Source organism: Camellia sinensis, chromosome 2 (assembly GCF_055761805.1).
Source record: "Camellia sinensis isolate YWXY chromosome 2, ASM5576180v1, whole genome shotgun sequence".
Taxonomy (NCBI): Eukaryota; Viridiplantae; Streptophyta; class Magnoliopsida; order Ericales; family Theaceae; genus Camellia; species Camellia sinensis.
Genome location: NC_138962.1, coordinates 188,809,487 through 188,825,443, shown reverse-complemented (window position 1 = coordinate 188,825,443; position 15,957 = coordinate 188,809,487). Strand labels below are relative to the sequence as shown.

Genomic DNA, 15,957 nt, shown 5'->3' with positions numbered 1-15,957 from the left:
CGTCGGTTTGTGAAAGATTTCTCCAGGTTAGCGTCACCGTTGACTAGGCTGACTCGGAAGGGAGTCAAGTTTGTGTGGAGTGAGACTTGTGAAAAGTCGTTCCAAGAGCTGAAAATTAGATTGACCACCGCTCCGGTGTTGATTATTCCGGAGAGAGGGTTGGGTTATGCGGTTTATTGTGATGCCTCACGAGAGGGTTTGGGTTGTGTGTTGATGCAAGAGGGGAAAGTGGTAGCTTATGGCTCACGTCAGTTGAAAATACACGAGAAGAATTACCCCACACACGACCTAGAGTTAGCAGCTGTGATCTTTGCCTTGAAAATCTGGAGGCACTACCTTTATGGTGAGAGGTTCGAGGTATTCTCGGATCATAAGAGTTTGAAGTACCTGTTTACACAGAGAGACTTGAATTTGAGGCAGAGGAGATGGATGGAGTTCATCGAGGATTATGATTTTGAGTTGCATTATCATCCGGGAAAGGCCAATGTTGTGGCCGATGCCCTTAGTAGGAAAACCATTAGTGATGTAGCTTGTATAGCCATCCGGGAATGGGAGATGTTGGGAGCACTTGGCGAGTTTGATTTGCTACTGGGCGAATCTGTTGAGGCTGCGGCCTTGTTTTCTGTCGTGGTGCAGCCTACACTTGTGACTAGAGTGTTAGAGGCACAGAGAGGTGACCTTGAGGTAGAATCCCTCCGAGAGAAGATCTCCAGTGGGAAAGTTGAGAAGGGTTTGACGGTGTATCCCGACCTGAGTGTGAGATACCGAAACCGTTTGTTTGTACCAGAGTCTTGCCGAGAGGAAGTACTCCGAGAGTTTCACCATTCGCGCCTTGCGGTGCATACAGGAGGTACTAAGATGTATCAGGATTTGGGTCGCCAGTTTTGGTGGCGGGGTATGAAAAGAGATGTGGCTGTTTTCGTATCGAAGTGCCTTACTTGTCAGCAAGTGAAGGCCGAGCATCAGAGGCCAGCTGGTTTGTTGCAACCCTTGCCTATTGCCGAGTGGAAGTGGGAGCATGTCACCATGGACTTCGTTGTAGGTCTTCCGAGGACTCAGCGGGGTAGTGATGCTATTTGGGTGGTTGTAGACCGGTTGACTAAGTCGGCGCACTTTATTCCTATGCACGTGAGAGATTCGGTAGATCATCTTGCCGATTTGTATATTCGGGACGTAGTGAGATTGCACGGGGTCCCAGTGACGATCGTCTCAGATAGAGATCCTTGTTTTACTGCTAGGTTGTGGCAGAGTTTGCAGAGTGCCTTGGGCACTAAGTTGACCTTTAGTACGGCTTATCATCCTCAGACTGACGGACAGTCCGAACGTACTATTCAGATCCTCGAGGATATGCTTCGGGGTTGTGTCCTGGACTTCAGTGGGACGTGGGAGAGGCACTTGCCATTGGTAGAGTTTGCCTACAACAACAGTTTTCAGTCTAGCATCGGTATGGCACCGTTTGAGGCCTTGTATGGCCGACCGTGTAGGTCTCCAGTTTGTTGGGCCGAGGTGGGTGATGCACCTTTGTTGGGTCCGGAGTTGGTTAGGGAGACGACGGAGAAAGTTGAACTTATCCGTAGGAGGCTTGTTACAGCCCAGAGTCGACAAAAGAGTTATGCCGACCGTAGGAGGAGGCCTTTGGCGTTTGAGGTAGGTGATCATGTCTTTCTGAAGATATCACCTAGACGAGGTTTGATGAGGTTTGGGAAGAGTGGGAAGTTATCCCCTCGGTTTATAGGTCCTTTTGAGATCCTTGAGAGGATAGGTGAGGTTGCTTATCGGTTAGCCTTACCGCCGCAGTTGTCCGGAGTGCATGATGTGTTTCATGTGAGTATGCTTCGGAAGTATGAGCCAGATCCATCACATGTGTTGGATTGGACTGATTTAGAGGTAGATGAGGATGCCTCGTATAAGGAGAGACCGGTACGGGTCTTGGATAGGCGGGATCAGGTCCTGCGTGGCAAGACCATTCCTTTGGTGAAAGTCTTGTGGAAACATCACGGAGTGGAGGAAGCCACTTGGGAACGTGAATTGGAAGTCCGAGAGAAATATCCGGACTTGTTTGTTGTTATGTAATCTTATATTTAAATTTTACATTTTGTTGAACTTAAGAGCTTGGATATATGTCTTAAGTTGTGAAACATTGAAAATGTTTGGTTATTGGAAGTATGTTTTGGAACTTGCCTAATATGGAAGTTGAAAGTGACATTATATGCGTTAAATATATTGTTGAAATTGGAAGGATAGTGCATAATGTTGATGCATGTTGAAAATACATATGTTGTTTACATATTGTGATATGTCTCTTGTTAAAGGGATGGGTTGACCGGTAATGGGTCGAATTGTTGAATGTTAAATTGTAACATTGTTTAAAATGGAGGAAAACTTGTTTTGAAAACTTGTGCTTAATTTCGGGGGCGAAATTCTTTAAGGGGGGGAGGTTATAGCGATCCCGGGTTTACCCTTGTTGTATAGTGATCCGGACATGTGTCCGTGGATGTTGGTAGTTGTTTATTATCTTGTTTACATCCTTTCTTACTTTGTATTTGAGTTATAGGATGTGTTGAGCGGGTTTGTTACAGGTTGGTTGAGTTTAGAAACCAAAACTAGTTGCCCAGATTTTTGGTCTGTACGCTCGAGCGGAGGTGTTGGCGCTCGAGTGTAGATTACATCCATCCAGTATCTTGTTGTGCAGTGTTGTGAGCTCGAGCGTAGGGTTGGAAGCTCGAGCGGAGGTCTGGTTCTGCAAAAGTGCTGAGCGAGTGCATTCTGCGCTCGAGCGGGAGGTTGGCCGCTCGAGCGGAAGTCTGAGAGTGGCCGCTCGAGCGGGGTGTTTTACGCTCGAGCGGAGACCTGGGTTAAAGTCCCGAATTTGTGACTCTTTAAATCACTTTTTCACTTTCTCTTCTCTCTCTTACTTTTCCAAAATCACCATTGTTGAGCCTCTCACTCTAGACTCTACCTTCTCTCTAGGTTTTGATCTAGTAGGAGTGATTTACTCACCTTTGGCCTTTACAAAAAGGTTGTTGATCGTCGAGGGCTTCATTTTAATCTGAAAATCTCGGGTTTTGGAGCACGTTGGGTTTTGTCGTCTTCTCCTTTGGGACTCCGAAATTGAGGTAGGGATAACCTACTCCTCTCTATGGGTTTTGTCTTTAAATTTTGGTATTTTGAGATGTTGGGCATGGTTTGGTAAATTTGTGAAAGTTTGGGGCTTTTGTGTAATTTTACAAAAGTTGGGGTTTTATTCATAATAAACCTAGATGCATGTTTGGCATAGAAAAATAGAATGATTGTTGAATCATTGATGAAAATGGGACCTAAGGGTTGAAATGGTAATTATGGAAAATGGCCTAATTACATTGTTTAATTAATTGGGATAATTAATTGGTGAGAAATGAGGAAATGAAATGTTGATTGAATATCCATTTGTGCATTTATTTTCTGTTTTAGAAATAACTGCTTTGGGCTATCGGTGAATGATAGTCGAGATTGTTGTAGACAATGCATGATGATTAGGTAAACGGAAACTAATCAATGGAATGTGTCATGGAACTTGACGGTTGATAGAATACATTAATTGTGTGTATTGTGTGATTGTATATAGAACCAATGTGTTTATATACGTTATGTGTAGAGGAGGAGATAGGGGATGTACTCCGCGGTTTAGGGGAAGATAGGGGATGTACCTCTAAACCGGATAGGTATTGGGAGGAGATAGGGGATGAACTCCGTAGACAGAGCTAATATGCTTGTCTAGAGAAGTGAAGATAGAGCTCATATGCTTATCTTGGTGAAGTGTGGATACAGCTTGTATGCTTATCTGAGGATATTGTTGTTATACATATCTGTTGAGAATGTGGGTATAGCTTTTATGCTTATCTGAATGTGAGGTATAGTTTTTATACATATCTGTGGAAATGATGATAGAGCTAGCATGCTTATCTGTTGAAAAAGGGAAAATGAAAAGTAATTGGGACTTGTAAGTCGTTGACATAAATATGTAATTTATGTGATTGTATCAGTGGTGACCAACTATCAATTGCTAATGTTTTAGTCATTGTCCATGGTTGGTTTAGTGTATTTCTACTGGGCTGTGGCTCACCCTATATGGGAATATCATTTTCAGGTACAGGAAGCATGCCACCTCCAAGGACATAGCTTGGGAGGCTAGAGGCGGACATAGTGTAGTTGTTTTACTTTTGATGTATTACATGTAACTTCAAGCCAAGGGCTTAATGTGTAAACGAGTTAGTATTCTTTTGTTGAAACCAAGTGTTAACTTGGAAAGCTGTAAGTCCGTAGGGTATTTTGTTTTGATGTTAACATGTAATACTTATGTAATGAAACTCAATGAAATAAAGGAATGTGGTTAGTTTAATGTTATTATTTTGAGGGCGTTATATTTAAACTAAAATTATAAACAACAGTGATTTATACCACCTCAGACTTTAACCTCCACCACTCCACACACACGTGGCGAGTGATGATTGGAAGAGAAGAAAAAAAAGAGAAAGAAAAAGAAAAAGTGACCAATCAAAAAGGAAAGAGAGTCAAAAATGGTGAGGGGAATGGGAATTCCAATCTTTATTCAATTATAAATTGTCAAACTAAAATATGAGATAAAAAATTAACTTTCGTTTTTTAAATAGTATCAACTCGCTTTTTTTTTATTTAATATTTTAATGAAAAAAAAATAAAAAAATAGCAAAACAGTTTGTTGCAAACGAGGTGGACCCTAGTCTGTTTGGCATTTCTCTCACTTAAATAATCCATTTTCCTTCAGATTTTTCATTATTGTTGAATAGCTGTCAAGAACCAATAATTCATTAATGGAAAATTCAACTTGTGCTTTTTCACTACAGCTTCTATTGCTCTGAACGTACATCATCAAACACAGACAAAATTTATTTACTGTCCTGTACTCTCTGTTTTATTAATATAAGTATGGTGTTTGTTTATTTTGGTATTTATGTTGAAATTAATGATAATTCATAGTAATATATTTTTAATTTTCAAGAAGAATTAGAAAAATTATTATCTATTATTTCTAGTCAATCTATTATTAATTATTGTTAAAAAATTTCTATTTAAAAAAAAAATTAAAGATGAACAAATTTCTCTTGGGCATCTCAGAAAACGATTATAATCTTTAATCTGAGGATTTGTTTGATATATGAATTGATTTTTTAATCTTTTGACTTTTACATTGTTTTAGTTTAGAGTTCAAAATCTCGTTTGAGATATTTTTTTATTTTTTTAATTTTTATGAGAGAAAAAATAAAATAATTATAATTTAGATGTAACATTTTACCTTATGAAGGATTGTTTTAGAAAGATAGTTAAAAATTGACTTTTTAATTTTTTTTTTTGAGCTTTTTCTAAAAAAAATGTATAAAAATATAAGAGATTATATGATTCAAAATAAATAAAAACTAACAAATAACTTTTAATGATCTTTCCAAAATATCTTTAAATTAAAAATTTTATTTTATTTTTTAACTAAAATAATCCTAACCTCACCCAAATTAACATGCGAAACGAGCACGTAACTTGACATTGCAATGGTTGTGCCAAGTGGAAAGAGAAAAGTTAAGAATTATGAAATTTTTTTTATGAAAATGATCATGATAAATTTATGATCTTTAGATTACCTTGATTAGTATGTGATGTTTTATTTTAAATGTAATTTAAGAATCATAAAATTTTCATAATCATTTTTATAAATTTTTTTAGATGACATCTAGCATTGCTGAAGTGGAAATAGCTGTCAAGAACCAATAATTCGTTGTTGGAAAATTCAACGTGTGCTTTTTCACTACGCTACAGCTTTTATTGCTCTGAACTTACATCATCAAACACAGACAAAAACCCGCATAGAGAGAGAGAGAGAGAGAGAGAGAGAGAAATGGAGCTTCAACATTTTAGCCATGAGCATACATTGATCCTGGGTGAAGTGAACGACGATGGTGAGGCAATTGTCTGCAACGTGTGTTGGGGAAAGATCTATGGTTCTGCATTCAGTTGCGAAAATTGTTTTTTTTTTTTGCACAAATTGTGTGTTGAATTTCCACAGGAGATGAAACACCCGATCCACGCCCATTCCCTTACGCTCCAACAATCAAAGTCTTCTACAGTGTGTGATGTTTGTAACAAAGAAATATGTGGATTCACCTATCGTTGTTCGCCTTGCGATTTTGACGTGGATATCAGATGTACTGTTAGAGGCCAACATTTTAGCAGTAAACATCAGTTGATGATCCTCAATGAAGATGAGAAGAATGACGTTGATGAGAGGGCTTCTTGCGATGTGTGTTTGCAGCAAATCACAGGTTCAGCAGCAGCATACAAATGCACAAATTGTTCTCCCTCTATCTATTTGCACAAATTGTGTGCAGAACAACCCGCAGAGATGGAACACCCAATGCACCCTGAGCACCCGCTTGCCCTCCTCCAAGTAGTGGCTAATCAATTCAAATGTGATGGCTGTGATATAGGTTTGACAGAATTCATATATCGTTGTTCCATCTGCAATTTCAACCTCGACAGACGCTGTGCTTTGAGAGAACACAAGGTTAACCATCATGAACGTCACAAGCACCCATTAAGCGTTGTGTCCGGCTCGGCCTCCTTCGAATGTCATGCTTGTGGCACAGAGCGTGAAGGCATGTCTTATATGTGTGACACATGCAGTTTCTGGATCCATAAGGACTGTGCTTCATTAACACCCACCTTCAAACACCACAATCACATTCACCCTCTCACCCTCATCTATCCTACTCATCAATATCATTCCACTTTTCATATGTACAGCAAGTGCAACATTTGTGAAAATTCAATAGTGAAAGGAAGGTTTTGGTTATATGTCTGTATAGGATGCGGTTTTTGCATTCATGTCAATTGCTCATCAAAGACAAAGTATGCTTTCCCGTTTACCCTGGTTTCGATTTTTATTTTCTCTTTTGACAAGAAAAAGGTTTATTGACAATGCTTTTCTCCTCATTTTGATGTGTGTTCTATTGTTATTTTGTGGATTTAGGGAAAGAGAAAGTGCAATCAAGGTTGAGAATATTGAGGAGGTCAATTTGATTCACTTGCCAATGGCTGATGACTCAATTAGTGCGATTGACCTATTTTTGAAGCAGATCAGCATGGGAGACAACAAGAGAGAAGCAGAGCTCAAACATTTTAGTCATGATCATCCATTAATCCTTTTCGATGCGCAAGGAGACAACAATTTGTGCTATGAAAACGAACCACTTGTCTTGAATGAGCTGAATAAGGACAAAATCTGCAATGCGTGTGTGCGAAAAATTTCTGTCCCATTTTACGGTTGTGGACTATGTGATTTCTTTCTTCACAAATGGTGTGCCGGGCTACCAAATGAACTGGAGCATCCGTGTCACCCAGACCAGCTCATCCTCCTCAAAAAGCCCCCTAAACCTAGAGGATTGTTCTATTGCAAAGGTTGCAGATATTATTCCAACGGATTTGCCTTCAGATGTAAGAAGGATAAATGTATGGATGATTACAATTACTACCTCGATGTTAAGTGTGCTTCCCTACCCAAAGCCATCATTCATAAAGTTCATGAGCATCCCCTCTTCCTAAAGAAAGATTGTATGACTGCAGGTTGTGCTGCATGTGATCGCTGTATTGAGATGCTCGCATTTGGATGTGATCTTTGCAATTTCAACTTACACTATTCATGTGCTGTGCTACCAGATACAATTAAGCATAGGTATGATGAATATCATCCCTTCACCCTAATTTATGCACCCATTAAGGATGGACCCAATGAGTATATTTGTGAATTTTGCGAGGAAGAAATAGACCCAAAGTGGTGGTTCTATCACTGCATCGATTGCGATCAATCTGCTTGTGCCAAATGCATTTGTAGGGAGAGAAAGGAAGTTGATAATATCAAGTGGGGAAGCACCTATAACTTTGACAGTCAGTCACACCCTCTCGTCTGTGTTCCAACCGTAGACAAGAGTTATCTTCTCTCTCAGTGTGACTGCTGCCACACGCCTATCAGGTACACTCCTCTTTTTGAAGGAAGGTTCTATATAGGTGATATAGGCTTCAAATGTGAGCAGTGTAACATTATGCTCCATCCAGCTTGTCCTCATCCATAATATCTTAGGTTGGGTTTGTTTTGAAGATTTGATGAGAAAAATATAAATGAGAAGAGAAATTTAATTATACTTTACATTTTATTTGATTATAATGAAAAATATTGGTGAAAAGAAAGTGGGAGGAAATGTAATCTCAATTTTTTGTATTTTGAGTGTGTTTTTCTTTTTTTATTTCCCAATTTAACTAAATATAATTTAGAATTGGAATCTTAATTTTTTTTTTTTTTTTTTTTCCGTTTCTCTTTTTCATTTTTATCATTTTTTCTTTTTTTCTTTGTCTATTTCTCTCATCAATTTATGGGACCAAATATAACCTTAGGAGAGCTTCTATTTTTGGAATAACAAGTATGATGTATTCTAGTTGCAACATATAGAATATTAATTAATAGATGGGTTCTTTGACGCTAGGAGATCGTATCTTAGAAAAATAATAATTGGCGGAGATTCTAACGTGATTATTCATATTGCTAAATGTTTAAATAAAAAGAAATTTATTAATAGGTCATAATATATTATATAGTTAGATTTAATTTTTGTTAATTTATTATATAGTTGGATTCATAATTTTTGTTAATTTATTAATAGGTCATAATATATATTAATAGGTCATAATATATTATATAGTTAGATTTAATTTATTAATAGGTCATAATATATAAAAAGAAATTTATTAATAGGTCATTATTCATATTCTTTGATATAGTTAGATTTAGGCCAAGTTTGGCATCTTCAAAAAAATTCAAAAAGTCAAAAAGTCACTATCCTATTTAAGTCACATCATCTTATTTAAGTCACATCACCTCTCTATCACATCACTTCAAACCCAACCAATACCCAACCCATATTTCATAAAAAGTCAAAAAGTGCAAACCCCTTAATTTTTTAAAAATTTTATTAAAAAAAGTCATACTTGGTAGCTAAAAATAATTTTTTGTGATTATTTTTTACATATGTTGTTAAAAATTGACTATTAGTGATTTTTTTTATCACAATTTTTATAAATTGTTAACAAAACTTATCAAAAATTATTGAACTTGTACTTCTTACCCCTCTTTGTCACAGTTGTAACACTTGCTATTGAACTTGTACTTCTTACCCCTCCTTTAGAGCCTGGTAAAGACCTTTCTATAGAATACTTCCGTTTCTTTGATGTTTGAGCATATTCCACCATATTTGCCTTAGACTCCATTGGATGCCTACCAGCCCGCTTCTCAGAATTGCGGTTGTCCTCCTCAATCCTCAAATGCACAATCAATTCTTCCAAAGTCATTTCTTTGCGCTTGTGTTTGAGGTAGTTCTTGAATTCCTTCCAGCTTTGTGGTAATTTTTCAATTAAGGCAGCAACTTGGAAGGATTCACTAAGAGACATGCCTTCTGCATGAATGTCATGCAGAATAAGTTGGAGATTTTGAACTTAGCTGATTACAGTCTTAGAATCATCCATCACAAAGTCTAGAAATTTGCCAACTACGAATTTCTTCCTGCCAACATTTTTTGTTTTGTATTTTTTCTCCAAGGACTCCCAAAGTTCCTTTGCTGTCTTGATAGGACTATAGGCATTGTACAATGTATTATCAAGTCCGTTCAAGATGTAGTTCCAGCAAAGGAAATCAGCATATTTCCAGGCATCGACCACAACCACCAATTGTCGGTCGGTTTCATCCTCGTTCAGAGTAGGAGCATTCTCATGGAGGAAACGTGCTAGGTTTAGAGTAGTAAGATAAAATAACATTTTCTGCTGCTATCTTTCAAAATCAGCTCCTAAGAATTTCTCTGGCTTTTCACCGTTACTGATTGGCACAGTCATAACAGGAGAAGGGGTTTGAGCAATTACAGCCACCACACTAGTACTTGTTTGAGCATTAGTTTCAGTAGCCATGAATTCTAAATTATAAAAAAAATTACAATTAGAATTTTATACTATACAGAAAATTAAACCATAAACACAGAATTTTAATTCTGTAAAAAAAAATTGTAACTTTTATTTCTAATTATTTTGAAAATAAAATTTTATTTAACCAAATTAATTTCACACAGAAAAATATTTCTGTAACACCTCAAAAATTGAAATACTGAAAATAGAATTTTAATTGATGAAAGCTCAGAAATTATTTCTGAAATTGTTAATGATAAATAGTATATTATTACTAGTTGTCAAAGAAAATAAATCGTGTATTACTACTATTTGTTAAACAGTATATTATTACTATTTGTATTTTTCAACCAAAATATTATTTTGTAAAAGCATAGAAAATAATTTCTGTAAGAAGAAAGGAAAAAAAAGAAACAAACAAAAAAATTTGTATAAATAGAATAATTCGAATTTGTCTTAAGATTGTTGGAATAATCTTCTGTGTAATATAAATAACTTGAAAGCAAATCAAACAAATAAAATTAAATTATTTACAGAATTTATTTACCGATGTGAATAAGTACAAAAATTATCAAGTTGAGTGTGTAACACTCTGTCCTAAGACATATTCGCCCCGCTCCGATACTTACGGATAAATTGTGTCTATCTCCCAAGATACAATGATCGTTTCACAGATTGTAGTAGCACTCCAAACAATTTGTATGGGGGAATCAAACCTATGCTCTATACTCTCAGAATATTTCCTAAAGACTAATATGAAGAGTAATAATGCAAGAGTGTAAAAATTCAAAGCAAGAAGTGAATTTCTAGAGATGAAAAAACTGTTGGAATATTGTAGTATTTATAAGCAGATTGGTGACCTTCAGATCTATCCGAATAGGTACAAATTGAAGTGAACAGATCTATTTTTGAATTGAATAGGTGCAATTCAAATTTGAAGAGATCTATTAGAAAACCAGTTTGAATCTGTCGGAATCTGCTGGCAGTTTTCAATCTGTTGGGAATTTCGGACTGGAAGAGGCACAATTTTTTGGATAGAAAATTTGAATTCAAATTTGGTGCAAAAAATTGAATTAATTTCGTCCAGGAAAAATAACTTTCCGCAAGAATTTTAAGAAAAAAATTCAAACAAATTTTGTCCAAAAAGTTAATGTAAACACCCAACCCATAACTTGCACCCAGCCCCGCTCGGCTGGCGGCGCGCGCGCGTGTGGTGGTTTGAGCCAAGGCTCACTTTGTCCATAACTCCTCCCTTCTACAAACTTGGGGTGTCCCTTGGGGCCCAACCCAAGTTTGTCTACCCAGAGCTTATATACTCACATAAGCTATATTCAAGTTTCAATACGGGACAATCCATTTCAAGGAAACCCACATTTACTTCTTTAATTGTTCATTCCACAAACCAAAAAATGACGTCAACTTCACATTCATTCGTAAATGGTTTTGACGAACCGTTTGCACAGTGTGACTTGCCATACGACAAGGAACACGTCACCTCTTTGGACCCATCCTAGAAGATGTGTGGGCCCTACTCAAATTTGGGCTTAAAGTTAGCCCAAAATAAACCTATAAAAACCATTATTTCCAACATGAGCAGCCTCAATCAGACTTCTATCCATTCTTCAACCTCCTCACTAACACAAAAAGAATCTATAATGAATACAAAGCTGGGTTAGAAGAAGTTAGAACACTTTGGTCAATTAAATATCAGTTAGTCTAATAAACTCTGTTTATATAATTTTGCCTAATGTACTTGCTAGTAGATTGAAACAAGTACTTCCAGATGTTATCGACAAGGCACAACCAGCATTTTTGCGAAGAAGGAACATCATGGATGGTGTGTTGATTGCAAATGAAGTGGTTGATTGGTGGAATAAATCTTGTAAGAAATGGCTGATCCTTAAACTAGATTTTGAAAAGGTATACGACACAGTCAATTGGAACTTCCTCTTTCAGATGCTTGCAAACTTTAGGTTTGAGAATAGGTGGATAAATTGGATGAAAACTTGCTTAAACTCAGCCATAATTTCTATTTTGGTGAATGGTGTTCCATCTAGTGAATTCAGCCCTAAAAAAGGGTTGAGGTAAGGGGATCCACTCTCCTCCTTTCTTTTCAATGTGATTGTTGAAGGGCTGAACATTCTGATATCAAGAGCCAAAGATCTTGAAACCATTAGAGGGGTAACTGTGGGGCACAATGATCTTAAGCTTTCTCATCTCCAATTTGCAGATGACACAGTCATACTTTGTGAAGCTGATTAGTATGAGGTAATAACCATAAAGAGAATACTCATGCCCTTTGAAGTGATGTTTGGGCTCAAAATTAATTTTCGCAATAGTGTAGTGTATGGTGTGGGGGTATATGAAGATCTAATGAATGATTTTACAGCAAGACTCAACTATGTTAGTCAAAAACTGCCTTTGAAGTACCTAGGTTTGCCACTGGGTGCAAACCCAAACAGGAAGTAGACTTGGAGACCTATCATTGAGAAGTTCAAAAGCAAGTTAGCTGGTTGGAAGAGAAGATTGCTATCATTTGCAGGCAAGAGAACACTAATCAAATCTGTTCTAACAAATTTACCAGTTTACTACATGTCACTTTTAAGTTACCTGAAAGGGTAGCAAAGGAGTTAGACAAGATTCAAACAGCCTTCTTATGTGGGGACACTGAATTAAAAAGAAAAGTTCACTTGGTAAAATGGAGGGAGGTAACAAGGGACAAACAATTTGGTGGACTGGGGATTAAAAACTTAAGGACGGCAAATATGTGTCTATGATTCAAATGGTGGTAGAGGTTTGGGGTGAAAGATGAGGCTTTATGGAAGAGAATCATATATGTGAAGTGTGGTGAAGCTGGTGGAAATTAGATTCCTAATGCGGAGGCATTTGGTTCTTTACCCAGATATGAAAGGATATTGTACCACTACAACAAAAAACAAATTTCGCGACTAAAACTGGAGTTTTCATCGTTGAAAGTAGTAGAATTGGCGACTAAAATGGAATTAGTCGCTAAAATTGATCACTTTTGCCGACTAAAAGAGTTTAGTCGCCGAATATAAGGGTTTTAGCGACTTAAAGTCAGTTTAGTCGCCGAATATAGGGGTTTCAGCGACTAAAGGTTTTTTAGTAGCCAAACGTGACAGTTTTTGGCAACAAAAATAATTTAGTAGCCAAAAGTATAGGTTTTGGCGACTAAAAAACAGTTTGGTCGCCGATTCTATGTGTTTTGGAGACTAAAAACAGTTTGGTCGCTGAAAGTGAAGCTTTTTGGCTACTAAAAAAAATTAGTAGCTAAAAATAGTCAATTGGCGACTAAAATTCAGTTTAGTAGCCAAAAGGGGACGTTTTTGGTGACTAAAAACAGGTTTAGTCGCCAAAACTGGTTATTTTTAGGCGGGAATGAATTTTTTTAGCGACTAAAAACTAATTAGTAGCCAAAACTATACAGTTGGCGACTAATAAATAGATTTAGTCGCCAAAAGTGATCAATTTTTTTTTAGTAAATAATTTATTTTTTACATAAATTATGTTGAATAAAAATAATTATTTTTATATATATAGTTTTGTATTAATACCGGTCAAAGTGATATATAAATAATATATGTTACATTTATATTCATGTGATGTTGTAGTGGCATAATGGGGAGAGTGTGTTGGTAAAGGTTTGGAATGTGGGATGGGTAGGTGGTTCGAATCTTGGGAACAGTAGAGGGTAAATTTTTTTTTCCTGAAATATGTTTTTGGTGACTAAAAACAGTGGTCGCCAAAAGATTGACTATTGGCGACGAAAAGCTTAGTCGGCAAATGTATAAATAAATAAAAAAATAATTCACTATTGGCGACTAAAAGATTAGTCGCTAAATGTATAATTTTCAAAAATGTAATTGACTATTGGCGACAAATGCTTTGGTCGCTGACGACTAAAATTTTTTTAGTCGCCAATACCTCCACTGACCGTCTATTCGCGATAAAACCGGCGACTAAAATATTTAGTCAGGGAAAGTGAAAAGTCGACTTTTGGCGACTAAAAAAGGACTTTTAGTCGCCAAAGGTGTTTTTTCTTGTAGTGTACATAATGCAACAACGACAGTAGCCTACTCAATTTCTTTAAGGAAAATGTAGAGATCAAGATGGGGGATGGGAATAGAATCAAATTTTGGTGGGATTTGTAGAAGGGAATTCATGCTTGAAGGATCAATTTCCTAGATTGTTTCAACTTCGTGTAGTGTGGACACCATGCCTTTTTAGGTATTATGCACGTTTTCACCCAAATTTTGTGCCAACTTGCTTTAATCAACATATATAGAGTTACCACTTAATTATTAATGGAGAATTAAGAAATCTGTAACAATGAAAACTAAGTTAAAGACCTGATCCATCATAATCAAAAATTAAAGATTGGGAAGTTCAGGTACAAAAGGAGAAAGTTATTGAATGAAAATAGTACTCTTTTTTGCCCAATCCGAAAATTGGCCTCTACTAATTCTCTATTTTATAATTTTAGTGGTTGATTATTCAAACAAGCCATTTTGAACCTAAAATCATTTAATTAACCTAAAACTAAGTGATTTGAATAAAAAAATAAATACCATTCCTTTTAGATCCGATGAATAAAGTCATTTTTTTTTTCATAAAATGATGATTTCTCCATAAAAGAGATTTTTAAATATTTCATGGCCATAAACATGAACTAAAATGAACAATATTTATTAAAAACATGCAAAACAATCAATTTTGCATAGAAAAGCCATTTACTTGGATTATTGAAAAGACAATGCAATCAAGAACACACAAAAGCTATAAGATTGAAGGAAACTTACCCGGATGTCTACTTTCAACGTGTTACATGCAATACATAAATTGGTAGCTCTTTGGATAAAATCCCAGGCTGTTTGGTAGCTCTTACTCAGTCACTGGTTTCACTGAAAATATACAGCAGATTAGAAGTTGCTTGGGTTACTAATGCAGGCTGCAGGTTGTTTGGTTAGGTGTAATGTTTTGGAACCTCTCCAATTCATCCTTATATTCTCTCTATTACTCTGGTTGTTGTTGGCTGTTCGGTTGTTTGGGTGCACATGATTGACCTGATGGTGTGTGCCAATCTAGTTGGGATACTCCATGCCTTATATGAGGATTGAACTCGCATTCGCCGGAAATGAATTAATAATGTTGGATTTATAAAAAAAAACGCTTGGAAAAAAAGGCCGAGAAAAGTCTTTTTTCTTGTATATAGAGTTGGAGAGCATACTATTGTGGCATGTGATCATATTAGACCAGAACTCACAATTTTGAAATCATTTTATATATATATATATATATAAATTAGTTATATTGAGGTGTAAAGACTTTATTGTTAAACAAATTTTGTATTATTTTATAAATAAATGAAAACATTGTTGGGATGTGGAGATTACAACCATATTTGAATGTAGCCCAATGGATGTTAAAAACGACTTATTAGAAAAAAGATCCAATGTATGTGAGATTAACTAACAAAATGATCACAAACAAAACTTTTTACTCCAAGGGGTTGGCATGGAGGTCAGTGCTTGAGACTTGAGTATGTGCTTCCGCAAAGGTTCCGCAAACTTTTTACTCCAAGTAATTTCTTGGAATCAATTCATACAGAACTTTTGTTTTGACTTTAATTGAGACCCCCGCAGGTGGACACTGGGAAGATTTCTCTCGTGGGGGGCTAGATTGCCAAAAAAGGGGGATGGGTCTAACTTTAATTGAGACCCATGCAAGTGGACAGTGGAAGGATTTGTCTCGTGGTGGGGTTTAGATTACCAAAAAAAAAAGTATAAGACAGATCTTGCCAGATTGTCTTAATGTAGTTAATATGTTCTTTTTATTCAATTTTTTAAATTAATTTTTGTAGTTTTAGTATAACAACAATGATACATCCTTCTAAAACTAGAGCTCTAATTGAGCTTTAGTGAGGTGGAA

General features: G+C 36.3%; 1 protein-coding gene across 8 annotated transcripts; it reads left to right on the top strand.

Annotated features, from left to right (window-relative positions):
• Positions 1–5,857: 5,857 nt before the first annotated feature.
• LOC114297256 (uncharacterized) lies at positions 5,858–8,202 on the top strand. Of its 8 annotated transcripts, none has more exons than XM_082916393.1 (4): positions 5,859–6,915; positions 7,037–7,500; positions 7,630–7,738; positions 7,825–8,033. In XM_082916393.1, the coding sequence occupies exons 1-4, from the start codon at positions 5,906–5,908 to the stop codon at positions 7,895–7,897; spliced, it is 1,656 nt and encodes a 551-aa protein (XP_082772519.1). In that variant the 5' UTR covers positions 5,859–5,905; the 3' UTR covers positions 7,898–8,033. The 8 variants fall into 8 exon arrangements, with proteins under 8 accessions (XP_082772514.1, XP_082772513.1, XP_082772519.1 ...); XM_082916392.1 differs by having other exon boundaries at positions 7,037–7,515; positions 7,831–8,033; XM_082916391.1 differs by having other exon boundaries at positions 7,037–7,515.
• The last annotated feature ends 7,755 nt before the right edge of the window (positions 8,203–15,957 follow it).